The sequence below is a fragment of the Carassius gibelio genome, chromosome B7 (genome assembly GCF_023724105.1).
Source record: "Carassius gibelio isolate Cgi1373 ecotype wild population from Czech Republic chromosome B7, carGib1.2-hapl.c, whole genome shotgun sequence".
Classification (NCBI taxonomy): Eukaryota; Metazoa; Chordata; class Actinopteri; order Cypriniformes; family Cyprinidae; genus Carassius; species Carassius gibelio.
The window spans coordinates 39,300,660-39,314,728 of record NC_068402.1 but is presented as its reverse complement, the minus strand read 5'-3'; the positions used below and the strand labels follow the sequence as shown (position 1 = coordinate 39,314,728).

Genomic DNA, 14,069 nt, shown 5'->3' with positions numbered 1-14,069 from the left:
ATCTTCCCCAAACTTCACATGTGTGATAAGAGTCCTGACTTGAACAGATCTGCAGGCCAATATTCCACCGGGTGTGGCAGAATGGCTCGATAGCGCCACCTATACACTTTCAACGGAGTGTGCCTCGATCTATGTTTCACGTACATGTACAAAAATTGGTACACACATGTAACTCACCAATATCTACAAAAAAGTCTCTTGGTACGAAATCCGGATCCCAACAGGAAGTCGGTTATTTAGAATTTTCCCTGCAAAATTGGTGTTGTTTTTTCCATTTTCAGGGGTTGTACTTTAACGAACTCCTCCTAGAGATTTATTCAGATCAACACCAAACTTGGTCAGTGTAATCTAAAGCCATTTGCGATGTTAAATTGCGAATGACTTGAGGTTTCGTTAAAGGGCGTGTCCATGGCGGCCTGACAAATTTCGATGTTTCGCCATGAAAAAGGAAGTTGCTGTAACTCAGACATACAATGTCCAATCTGCCCCAAACTTCACATGTTGGATGAGACTCTTGACCTGAACAGATCTGCATGCCAATATTCAGTTATAGTCATAGCGCCACCTATTAGCAACAGGAAGTGACATATTTTACACTGTGACAGACTATTTCTAGAAATTTTATGACATCAATGTCTTTTTTGTGGGCAGTCTAATCTAAAGACCTGTGTGATGTTTAGTTGTGAAGATCTTGAGTTTTTGTTAAAAGGCGTGTCCATGGTGCCGTGACGAAGTTCGATGTCTCGTCATGGGAATTAAAGATGTTATAACTCAGGCATAAAATGTCAGATCTTGCCCAAACTTCACTTGTGTGATAAGGGTCCTGGCCTGAACAGATCTGAAGGCCAATATTCCATCGGGTGTGGCAAAATGGCTCGATAGCACCACCTATACCCTTTCAACGGAGTGCGTATACACTTTCAACGGAGTGTGTCTCAAGCTATGTTTCATGTACATGTACAAAAATAGGTACACACATGTAACACACCAATATCTACGAAAAAGTATTTTGGTACGAAATCCGAATCCCAACAGTAAGTCAGTTATTTAGAATTTTCTCTGCAAAATTGGCGTTGTTTTTGCCATTTTCAGGGGTTGTACTTTAACGAACTCCTCCTAGAGATTTATTCAGATCAACACCAAACTTGGTCAGTGTAATCTAAAGCCATTTGCGATGTTAAATGGCGAAGGACTTGAGGTTTCGTTAAAGGGCGTGTCCATGGTGGCCTGACAAATTTCGATGTTTCGCCATGAAAAATGAAGTTGCTGTAACTCAGACATACAATGTCCAATCTGCCCCAAACTTCACATGTTAGATAAGACTTCTGCCCTTAACAGATCTACATGCCCATATTCAGACATAGTCATAGTGCCACCTGCTGGCAACAGGAAGTGACATGTTTTACGCTGCGACAAACTACTCCTAGAAATCTTTTGACATAAATGTATTTTTTGTGGTCAGTCTAATCTAAAGGCTAAATGTTAAATTGTGGAGATCTTGAGTTTTTGTTAAAGGGAGTGTCCATAACGCCATGACAAAATTTGATGTCTCGCCACAGCAAGAAAATGTTGGTGTAACTCAGGCATAAAATGTTCAATCTTCCACAAACTTCACATGTTCGATAAGAGTCCTGCCCTGAACACATCTGAAGGCCAATATTCCATTATAATGATAGCGCTACATGCTGGCAATCGTAAGATTGGCAATTATATGGAATAAACATTGATATATTCTACTTATATATATGGGTTTAAACGCATATTTCTCACCGTTCACCTTTTTACTAAAGCCACTCGCTGCCGGTGAGCCCGGGTGCGAGGGCCCGTTCATCGCTGCTTGCAGCTTTAATTCACATTGTTTTTAATGTCAAATAGTTTATCCATAATGTTAGACCATTGCTATAAAATAATAGTTTTGTGCTTAACATAGAAAAGGAACTTTTGATTTTGTTGTAAAAAAATAAATAAAAAAATGCTAAATGATGCTTGGCTTATTTGGGCTGTGATAAATCTTTCTCTGGTAGTCCATCATCTGTGCTCTTGCTGTTGTGAAACTTGTCCATCTTGGAGGCTGAGGAGAAATTCCTGCGAGGACCTGTCATTGATGCAAGGTACTGTAAGGATACAGTACTCAAAAAAAAATAAACATGACATCCTGCCATAATATATAAATAACCATTGTTTATACCACTTTTTTATTTATTTTTATCAGTGAGCGGTATCACTTTAAGAGCAGGATAAAGAAACAATTAAAGAAGAGTGGCAAGCCATAGGAGAGTCATCTACAGGAGTCCAACCCTGCTCCTGGAGATCGACTGTCCTGAAAAGTTTAGCTCCGATCCTAATCAAACACACCTGCATTTAATTTTTAAATGAGCCTGAAGACCTTAATTAGTTGCTTCAGGTGTGTTTGATTAGGATTGGAGCTGAACTTTGCAGGACAGTCGATTGCCAGGAGTAGTGTTGAGCACCCCGGGTTTATGCAGTCTGTGAGGTGGTAAAAGAAAAGAGAGTGTGTCGTTATTATAGTTATAGTAGTTTTTTGTAACAATTACATGAACAGCATATTCCCGTCCTAACCGGAAAACGAACTGCTTTCATACACGTACACCGCAGTACATGCGAGCTCATTTACATAATGTCAGTCGGAAATAATAAGAGGGGTGTTAAAATATGTTCATTATGTCCTCAGTTGTGTAATGCTGTACTGGTTTCTGTGTTATGCATATGTGTATGCCACAAGTCGGCACTAAAGTGTAAGCTACAGAAGACGCGTTTGCTTTATTATGTTTGTCCCATTTGAATTACGGTTCTCTCTTACTGATGGCTGTCTGACCATGAGACTGATAAAAAATAAATATGCCAAGAACGGCTAAAGATGATCCATCTCTATCGTCCACTTTTTCCTCCGAATGCAACGCTAACTGAAACTATGAGTATAGCACAACATAACAGGTTATGGGCCCAGGAGTTGTTCGGAGGATAAATTTGTTGTTTTTCACCGTTTAAAAGTTGGAATGGACCGCGTGCTGACATAGCGGAACAACGGAGGACATACAGTTTGCCTCGACTGATGTTCGATGGAGATGAGACTAAGTATGAGCTTTGGGGAACCAAAATGTTGGGACATTTTCATTTATCAGGGCTAAAGGACACGGTGCTAAAAAAAAAACGCAGTCGGAAGCTGAGATGGCAGCGGATGCAAAGAAAAATGCTGACGCATATGCTGAATAGATTTTATTGTTAGATGACAAAGGCCTTTCAATAGTTATGAGGGATGCCCCCAACAACGGAAGAAAAGCTCTGGAAATATTGAGAGAATATTATGCAGGGAGGGGAAAGCCCCGCATAATCAGCTTGTACACCACTTTGACATCGCTTCAAAAGGCAAACGATGAAAGTGTAATGGACTATATCATTAGAGCAGAGACCACCATCACAGCACGAAACGCAGGTTTGCAGAGTTCAAGACTAAACTACGTAGTTTTGAAGAAACAGAAAAGATAAAAGCAGCTGAGTCAAGCGACAGTGTGATGAAGACTCAAGGGAAAGCCGGACGGCGGCCTGCAAAGACAAGCGCACGTGGCTGTATCAAAGATGACACAGAGATAGTGTGCTTCAATTGTGGTACCAAAGGCCATTGAGCTAGAGGATGTCGACAGAAAACGTGGTGCAGTATCTGCAGAAGTGACACACACAAAGATGCAACGTGTAGGCATTAAGACAAGGACATTAAATACAAAAAGGACGGTGCGAGTAAAATCTCAGAAGATGTCGAGGACTACGTTTTCAAGATGAGAGATGGATGGACCAGTGCCCAGCGGCAGCCGACATGCAGCATCCAGGAGAAGGGACTAATGGTGGACACGGGGGTTACCTCTCATATCACGGACATAACCATGTTCAAAAGTTTCAACAGCGCATTCAGGCCAGAAACACACAGTGTCGAGCTGGCAGACGGCACTCGGTGCAACGGGGTCGCTCAGCAGAGGGGTAATGCTGAGGTTTCCCTCATCGACAGCAAAGGACAGCAATGCAAGGTGATGCTGAAAGACACTTTGTTTGTACCGTCATACCCCCAAAGCATTTTTCAGTGAAGGCAGCGACCGCATTTGGGGCTACGGTTTACTTTAAAGAAAATAAAGACATCCTGATAACCAGACACGGTACCAGGTTTAACATGCACATATATGGCAAGTTGTATTATTTGCATACCGGAGCTGAATCTAATGATAAGTGTAATTCCCCGTATTCCCCACACCAGAATAGAACTGCAGAGAAGGGTTGGTGTACTCTTTTTGAGATGGGCTGGTGCATGATAGTTGAAAGTGCATTACCAAAGCAACTATGGCACTACGCAGTACAAACAGCAACAATGGTACGCAACAGGTGTTTTAACAGGCGTACAGGGCAGACTCCTTATGAGTCACTGACAGACAAGAAGCCAAATGTGTCAAAAATGCAAAAGTTTGGATCTGTGTGCTACACGTACAAACAAGACAAGGGGAAATTTGATTCCAGGTGTGACCAGGGTCGTTTTGTAGGTTATGACAAGAACAGCCTGGCGTATTTGGTTTATCATCCAGATGCAAACAAAGTACAAAAATACAGGCTAGTGAAGTTTGTGGGCAAGTCAGTTGTGGAAAAACAGACAAAGACAGGTGAGCCAGATCTAAGCACTGGTTAAGGCAGTGTGAAACCGAAAACTGGTGATACCACACAGAGTAGGAGTACAGAAAATGCTTCAGAGCCAAGTATACAGAGTGGAAGTACACATGGTGGTATTCTAGGTGAAGTAACGAGGTCTAGTGACCAAAATCAGACATAGCAGAGTGTGACAAGTGGTAAACCAGAGAGTAGGAGGTTTCCAACTAGAGAGAGAAGAACACTGAGTTACTTGGATGACTTCGTAACTGAAGTGATGGGGTTAATATCACAGTAGACTACTGCTGCAGAGCGGTGTGTGGCATTCCACAGACTTTTGAGGAAGCAATGAGGTCAGCTTACTCAAAAGAATGGGTAAAAGCCATGGATGAGAAAATCAAGTCTCTAAACGAGAACAAAACGTTTACCCCGACGACACTGCCAATAGGCAAGAAAACAGTCGGGGGTAGATGGATTTACTCTATCGAGACTGATGTAGATGGAAGAGATAAATTCAACGTGCGGTTTTTGGCTAAGGGTTACAACCAGAGAATGAGAATAGACTATGGGGAGACATTTTCACCTACGGTAGACTTGACGAGTGTAAGAGTGGTGCTACAAAAAGCAGCGCAGGCATCAAATGGATGTGAAAACAGCGTATCTGCACGCTCCCATAGACTATGAGATCTACATCAAGAGAAAGAGGGTGTAGTTTACAAGCTAGAGAATCACTTTACGGCTTAAAACAATCCGGACGAAATTGGAATAAGGTTTTACACGATTGTCTAACTGAGAATGGATTCACTCAAAACCCAGTCGACCACTGTGTTTATGACAAAGAGTCAGAAGGAGACAAAGTGATCATAATTACATGGGTCGATGATTTAATTATTGCAGCAAGCAATCAAGAGTAATTAAAAGAAGTGAAAGAGATGCTTGCAGAAAAGTTTAAAATGAAAGATCTGGGCAAACGGAAACATTTTCTGGGTATCGAATTCAGTCAGTCAGATGGGTGTGTAAAAATGACACAGGAAAAGTACATTAACAAGATACTTAAGTGTTTTAATATGCAAGACTGCAGGATCAGAGAAACACCCTGCAAGCAAAAGTTTTGTATACTGAGAATGCAGTAAAGTTGAAAGATGTCAGAATGTACAGAGAAGCTGTGGGAAGCCTAATATACCTGACCACTTGCACCAGACCAGATTTGAGTTTCGTAGTTAGCAAGTTATCACAGTATTTTGCTGAACCTACAGAGGAACAGTGGGTCACTGTAAAGCACGTACTTAGGTATCTCAAAGGTACAGCAGGGAAAGGGTTACGTTTTAGGAGAAACAATTCTGAGAGACTAGGTATACATGCCTACAGTGATGCTGACAGGGCAGCTGATACCTGTGACAGACGCAGCACTACGGGGTACTGTGTGAGTCTAAGCCAAAGCAGCTCTCTAGTGTCTTGGAAGACTAGAAAGCAGCCAACTGTGGTGCTATCCACATGCGAAGCGGAATATATGGCACTGGTTTCAACCATACAAGAGTGTTTATACCTAGAACAGTTACTGGGAGGTATAGATAACTACAAGTACACACAAACTGTAGTACATGAGGATATTCCTATAAACAGATCGAGATGCAAATAAAAAAAAAAAAAAAATTTTAAAAAATCAAGGCACTCCAGTGTCTATAACTTTTAATTTTAATTTTGAGCATTATCAAATCTGGTTGATTAAAAAGTAAAGCCCAAAGAGTCTTCTTTTCCAAAGACACCAAAATTATGTTTGTAACAAACTGACGTAGGAAACTGTCACAATTATAAGTTAGGAAGAGCACTTTCAGCTGTCCCATAATGGGGGGTCAGGTTAACAGGTTAAACAGGGAAATAGTGTGTCAAATATGAGGCCAGCAGTTTAATTCTAGGTTGCCGCAAAGTCAGATTATGCAGATGAATCATCTGGTTCCCGTGGTCTTGTCCTGATAGCCATCTAGGTGATGAGGTCTTCGGAGGGGAGATCTGTCTCTGGAGCTCATCTAGTTGACGTGGAGGATGATGGAGTTGACAAGGTGAAGATGATAAAAAGCCCAAACCAGAGCTGGCAGACACACACAAACACTCATAATGAGAAAGACTGACATTTCCGATTTCTGAACCTGAAGAATAAATAATTAGATTTTTCCATTTTATATTTATTATTCATTTATTCAATTTTTTTTTTTTTTTTTTGGCAAGTACATGTTTTTTTTTTTTTTTACTAATTATTTTATATTGATCAAAAAGGGTACATTTTTTCTTTGTTTAATAATTTGATGCTGATTGTTTTGATGTTGCAATATAGTATTTACACCAAACAAAGACTGGATTAAGTAACCTGATATTTCAACGTAACCTGTAGACTCATAACATTGCATAGCTGTTATGTTTATTCCGAGGGTGTATTTTATTCACATGACATTGATTAGAAAACCACTAAACACAGTTATGGCATTTGCCTCATCCCAGACTCTTGTGTCCTTCCGGAGCACAATATAAACCTGTTCTCCTTTCTCTAACAGCAGTGTTACACCATTGCCTCCATTCTCTGTGTTACAGCTACTCTTGTGATGTTTTGTCATTGCTACTTGATTTCCATTTCTATACAAGGCCAACAGCGTCGGCTGATCAGCCATACAATGGTAGAAGAAGCTGAAATAGTATATTCCCCGGACCGGTGCTGTGAAAATCCCTGTTAAAGAGTGAGATCATTCTCCAGTTAACAGTTGTTAACGTGATTATGGAAGTGTTTTTCAGAAATATAAGATGAGTGGATTAACAATACCTGTGGCATTGTTGTAGGCATTACCAACATTCATGATGACATTCTTGTAAACTAGTGTTACATCTGTGTTGCATGGTCCTAAGAAACGAACGGGCCCGATTGAAGCTGAAAATGCCACTTTTGTTCTGTCTGAAGAGAGCATATACTTTATTAAAATGTTGAAATTTGGCTCAGTAGCAATGCAAATAAATGTTAAAAAACACTTCTACACTATAAAACGTTGAAGTTGTAAATAAAACAAAAATTATCTTCTGTATTTCTCTTCTATAAAGCACTTTATAAATACGTATTTAAAGGGGGCTATACATAAAGCCTTACTTACTAAAAACATATTTTGAGTAAATTTTTTAAGAAAATACAATTTCAGTCATTTTACACCAAAAATTAATCAATGTGTAAAATTGCCTTTTTTTATTCTTCATGATATTTACTATATATATAAACAGACAGTCTCACCACTGTTTTCCATTTGGATTTTCTCAATCTCAGCTTCACTCTTAGCAAGTCTGGACATCAGGTCTTGCACAGAGTTTTCAAGAGCTTTGAGTCGTGTCTCTGTGGCTTGTAAATTATTATCTGATGTTCCAAGCTCCTTCAGCAGGTCTGTGCATAGTTTTTTGAAAGGACAGGTCAGCTGTTCTTCATTAGACATTTCAGAGGTGACCAGTTCTGTTATGATGAAGATCAAACCTGTTATCGTTACTCTCCCTCTTAATGCTTTAGCTTAACTGTGTCAGAGATTACTGTGAGGTATGTTTTTATCACAAGTACATTTATATGGCTGTTTCTCAGAGAGGATTGTTTCATTACCTTTGTGCTTAATGTTTTACAAAATGTAAAATCTAACTAACACATTAAAGCTTTTTACAATCTTGTTGACAGCTTTGACCTGAACAAAGCTCTAAATGTTGTACTTTACTAGTTCCTTCATTAAGTGCACTTACTGTAAGTTGTCATGCTTCTTTCACCTTTGTCTGTCATGTTTATGGTTTTAGTGATAGCAGCCTGACTTGTGCTCACGTGTTCGAGTATGCAGTGTGGATCCTGACTTTTCTGTCTGAATTGGTTTCAGTTGGTTGGGATCTGGATGCTCATGCTCCATCTTGTCTCTTTTGTTGTAAGCCTGTGCCATTGGATGTTGGTTTCCTTGCCATTGCTACTATCAGTCTGGTTTGTTGTGTCTGCTCTTACCAAAAATAAGTATACTTCGAGTTTATTTTATTAAATATACTTGAGTATAGTTCAAATATATTTTAAATATACTTTATCTAGTAAGTATACACATATCAGTGTTCTATTAGTATACTTGTAAGTGTATTATTTCAATAATAAATTGGCCCACTTTTGGTATAGAAAAGTACACATTTAAGAATAACAGCTGTATATTTTCAGTACACAACTAGTTTACCTCTATGTTTTTAGTTTGTACTGCAACTATACCAAATGTGAACTTATAGGTATACTGATAGTTTACTAAATAAATACTTGTAGCATTTTATTTCAATTTGAAATATACTCGTAAGTTTTTTTCAAGTAAACATCATACTTTAAGTATATTTATTCATTTGTATATATTTTGTTATATGAAAATGTGAACATTATAAACACTTGGATGTGGTTAAGTTTCATAAATAAGAAAAATAAAGTAATAAATTAATATCATTTTAAACAAAAAGCTGAAAAAAAAACAATGAATTGAATTCAGAATGATAATCAAAATATAGATGGAGTCGATCAACACCCCAAAGCTTGACTGTACTTATTACCTCTTCATGGGCCAACATTTTATTTCATAATGTTTCACAGTTTTTATGCTGTTTCATGTCTGTCAGTGTTAGATTACTCGTGGAAGCATCTGCTGTTTTTTGGTTTCTTCTTCACTTATGTTTTGGAAATTCTGTACTGAAGATATGTAATTGCGCCCCTACCTATAACAATAGAAACATTCTAGGAGCACAAGTGCAGCTCAAACACATTTATACTTTTAAGTCAAGTATGCTTAAATTGTCATTTTAAGTATATTTCTAAGAAGTACATAAAAATTAGACAAAGTAGACTTTCCTGTTTTTAGTTTAAAGAAGTATACTAATAGCAGACTTGAATAAACTTTTTTTTCATAAGGGTGGGTTTGAGCACAAGACTTATGAGTTGTTGTTTGCCATGCAATCTTGTTTTGTCACGTTTATTGTAAGCATGTGAGCACATGCTTGTTTCTTTGTGCCATGTGCTCTTCTGTCTTGGCCCCATCCCCTTTTCACCCTGTCATTTGCTCCACGTGATGTATAGCCAATGACAGGCAACATGTACATGATTGTTTCTCAAGAAGTGTTGTTTCATTACCTTTGTGCTTAATGATTTACAAAATGTTCATTAATGTAATACTGACAGATTACAGCTGTTTACATTCTCATCCTCGTGTCATTCCACTCTTATAAGACGTTTGCTCTTCTTTGAAATACAAATTAAGATATTTTTTAAGCAAACCTGAGCATTTTCTGTCCTTTCATTGAGAGTCTAGGTAACCAAACCTTAGAAGATCCAAAAATGTCACAAAGGCATTGTAAAACTATTCCACACGAACTGAGCAGTTAATTCAAGCCTTGTGAAATACAATTATACAATGCATAACATTGTATTCACATATAAACACACATTCATAGAGTCATATATCAAATATAGCAATGGAAACTAACACGTGCACGTGCCATGCTAGAACAAATCTCACTGGTTCTTGTTCATCATGGATGTTTGAGATTCTGTGTTTATTTGATGAGCTCAATGTTCATGTGTTGATCATAAAAACTAAAATGATGAAGTCAAATGAACACCTGTAATGAGCAGTCCACTGAGTGGCAAGTTGAAAAACCCATGTGATAAGCTTCTCTTAAAGTCTACAGTAAATCAGTAATGTGAATACCAATTCTACTGTAAGAGTCACATTAAACCACTGAGATGAGTAAGACATATAGAAATACCGCTCTGTGTAGCTGTTGTCTCGGGGGTTTGAGGAGTCTGTGTCTCTGTATAAGGAGGAGGATTTCAGTTCTGATGCATCATATTTGATCAAATACATCTTAGCTCTGTTTGACTTCATTGTTCATCGACTGCTGATGTGTGTCAGTGATCATGTACCTTGTTCTGTAGAAGCTGCTGTAGTTTGACTTGATTTCTTCTCAGAGTTTGAGCTGCTGACTGGAATCAGTGTTGAATCAGCTGAAGCTGCAGAAGAGGAAAGATCAGAACATTAATATTATTATTATTATTATTATTATTTTCAAAATAAACTCAGACTCAGGCAGCTCTAGCTCACACAGACAGTTAAAGAGAAACACAGTCAGACGTAAATTTAGAAATGTAAGGTTAGATGCTGTTTATTTGTCATCCATTCAATTAAAAAAAAATACTAATATTTAGCAGTTTTTCAAAGGCAAGTTTTTCTATCTATTTAAAGTAACTAAAGTGTAGAGGAACCTCTTTTGATCAGAAACAGCCCTGATTACAATATAAACACATGCAGTTATTAATACCTCATTTATATTTATATTACCTTTCCATAGTAATGCATTGTCTGATTTGAAAATTTTTTATCTTTTTTTTTTTTTGGTATTAAGCTTTCAAATGATATATAACTTATGATGATTACAAAAAATATGTGAGAGGTAAAATGCAAACAAAAATACAATTATTTTAAACAAAATTATTTTTATGGTAAAATAAATATATATTTTTTTTTTTTCTTTTCTTTGGCGGGGTTAAAGAAATGTGGTGTTGTTATCTGAACACATGTCAGTGTATCTGAGTGAGGTCTTCAGGTCACAGTAAACATTGATCTTAACAGCTGATTCTGGACCTGCTTGTGTAGGAGCTGCAGCTGATTTAGAGCTGGTGACTGGAGACGGTGGATTTGTTTCGCTTGGAGCTGGAAAAGATGAATGTTCAGATACGTCATAGACTACCATCATATTTAAATGACTGATGATTAATTGTTCATATAAATCATTTACTTGGATACTTGACAGTATATGTGGCTGAGGTCTTCAGTTGATCTCTGTGTTTAAGCTGACATCTCCACTCTCTGTTGTGATCTTCATTCAGGAGTGTTGTAGTCAGAGAGATGAGACACTGTCCTGAGGAGAATGAGATCTGAAATCTGGAGTCTGTCTGCAGATTCACACCAGCCTGATTCACCCAGATCAGCTCAAGACCCTCAGAATGGACTAAAGTATCACAAGTGAATCGAGCCAGGGGCGCAGATGGGATTTTTTAATTGGGGGGGACCAAGCTGTCAGCAATTGATTTCAACTCAATAAGTTATTTTGCCTAATTTGGGCTTTAACTGGTGCTCAAGTAGTTTGGGATAATGGTTTGCACTAAAAAGCCATTGGGGGATTCTAATTTGAAATCATGGATAAACAACAATGGACAAAGGTAAACAAAGGCCTACCTGATCAACACTAGCAATGCATGATCAAACTGTTATGTGTCTAGTATACCAATCACCCACCAAAACATAATGCCTTCTGCAAAATATGTTTTATTTAAACATTTGCTTATCTCAGCATATAAATTCTATCAGTATGAACAAAAAAAGCAAAGAACCTATGTACAAAAAATACAAAAACAACTAATATAATAAACATAAATAAAAATAAGTACACAGAGTATTAGAAATTCCATCTAGTGCAGCCAAATAAATTTACTCATTGAAGGACCCAAAAACATCTCTCCTCCTTTCATTACCCTGAACATACTGCTGGGCAATTTCTTGTCTGTCCAGTCTGTCAAGCCTCTCTTGGTGAATATGGCACACAGCAATGCCATTCAGTCTTTTGTGTGTCATGGTTGATCTCAACCATGTTTTCAATCTGCGTAACCCACTAAAACTGCGCTCTGTCTCAGCAGATGATATGGGCACCACCATCAACAATCTTTCTAATGTCTCTACCTGATCAAATAGGCCACGGACTTCATGGGGCATTTATTTCAAATCATGCACAGCATCTGCAGTTGTGCTGACCTTGTATTTGTTTTTAAACATGGCTAATTGGATTTTCAAGTCTTTCACATTCAGTTCAGGATATTTTTGAACTGCTGCATCATTTGTAATGGGAGTCAAGAGTGAGTTTTCAAGTTATTTTAGAGTTTGAATGCCTGGTTGCATAAACCTCTCAGTAATTTGTGCATCTACTGTGTCAAGGACACGGTAGAACTCTACTCTGTAAAAATCCCAACCCAGTCTCACAGCAGTTCGTGATTTGGTCACGTAATTTAATCTATTTATTCGTGGCAGGGGCACGTTTATTTTGTTATTTTCGTAATGACAGCACGTTATTTAAACTAATGCATTTCAATTGGATGCACTTTTCGTGCAACGGCACGATTCTTTCTGCCAATCGGGCTGCAGCAGAGAAGCTGTTTAATGAACATTTATTCACGAGATCTTATCACAGTTTATACATATGCAGTGCTGCTGCTAGCCGTTTTGGTGCCCTAATCATAATTCCTTTATAATTTTAAACAAAGACAGTTTGCCAGTCTTTTATATACCTCCTACTGTCAAAGTCAAACTTCGTAAGGTGCTGCGCAAATTGCGCAATCCAACGGACCACTGGGCTTGATGGGATATCGAGATGTTGGGGGTCACCATCTCTAGAGCAAGTAAATACTCTTGTTATGCATGTTTTTTTATGCCTGAAAGTTGCCTAATAATATATAATGAAGTAATATCAGCATTATAATTATTGCCGATGATTATTGATTTTTCATTGGGCTATTATTATTTTTTTTTTTTGTATATGTATTATTATTTTGGTCTTTTTCGGTTATTATTTCAATTGATATTTTTAAAACTATAACGCTACATCTATCAACATTTATTTAGATGTTATCATTGTATTCATACTTTTTTTTTTTTTGGTAATAATATTCCTGTGAAATATTATCTACAGTAAGTCAGAACACGGGCCGAGCGGAGTTCAAGCTCATAAGCCACAATGCAATCCGGACATTCATGTCACAGAATCCTCAGAATTTTTTTTACAATATCCGGATGACGGCGCTCTCGCCAATTACTTCCTCTCTGGAGTCGTTGACTGATTAAGGTAGGCTAAAATTATTAACTCATGAACAAGTAGCCTATATAATTCGATGAAATATATATGAAAAGTGTAGTCAAGTATGTAACGTTATGGTGCCTTATTGTCATGACTGCCTTATGCCCTATTTTAACTTTTTGTGAGCTTTGGTGTTTCCATTTGATATAAAACCCTATAACGTGCTAACTGACTGTCCTAGCATGTCACATGTTAGTGTAGCCTACTATTTCACAAACATTTTCTTAACATGCTTTTCACTTTTCGTGTAATTTAATAATGTGATATTAACATTTGGCATACAGTACATGAAATTGTCAAAATTTTCCTTTATCAATAGGAATGTGTTCTGTATCACATCTGGGCAACACACACACACACCTATCACAGTGTTATCACAAGCAATGTTCAAAACTCAGAAGAATGACTGGTTAAGACAATTTGACCATTTAAATTAAGAAAGCACATTGCATCCCCTGCATAGTGTGATTTTAAATCATATAGTGTGATATTAATTCAGA

At 37.8% G+C, this 14,069-nt stretch overlaps 2 protein-coding genes across 2 annotated transcripts in view; both read right to left on the bottom strand.

Moving 5' to 3' along the window:
• Nucleotides 1-6,418: 6,418 nt before the first annotated feature.
• Nucleotides 6,419-8,205, bottom strand: LOC127961556 (cerebellin-2-like). Its single transcript, XM_052560740.1, has 3 exons — nucleotides 7,913-8,205; nucleotides 7,457-7,585; nucleotides 6,419-7,363 (listed from the first exon to the last, which is right to left on the bottom strand). The coding sequence occupies exons 1-3, from the start codon at nucleotides 8,106-8,108 to the stop codon at nucleotides 7,083-7,085; spliced, it is 606 nt and encodes a 201-aa protein (XP_052416700.1). The 5' UTR covers nucleotides 8,109-8,205; the 3' UTR covers nucleotides 6,419-7,082.
• Nucleotides 8,206-10,390: 2,185 nt separating this feature from the next.
• LOC127962605 (uncharacterized) overlaps nucleotides 10,391-14,069 on the bottom strand; it is a 384,402-nt gene continuing 380,723 nt past the window's right edge. Inside the window, exon 5 of the mRNA XM_052562232.1 lies at nucleotides 10,391-10,476. Within this exon, the coding sequence (XP_052418192.1) occupies nucleotides 10,391-10,476 (86 nt within the window). The remainder of the gene's footprint in view (nucleotides 10,477-14,069) is intronic.

Bases quoted from the DNA above. Each gene is read 5' to 3' on its own strand.
- LOC127961556 (XM_052560740.1), bottom strand. From the start codon at position 8,108: ATGTCTAATGAAGAACAGCTGACCTGTCCTTTCAAAAAACTATGCACA. The intron at 7,586-7,912 runs GTGAGACTGTCT...TGCTCTCTTCAG, and splicing joins AATCCAAATGGAAAACAGTG to ACAGAACAAAAGTGGCATTT. The intron at 7,364-7,456 runs GTATTGTTAATC...ACTCTTTAACAG, and splicing joins TGCCTACAACAATGCCACAG to GGATTTTCACAGCACCGGTC.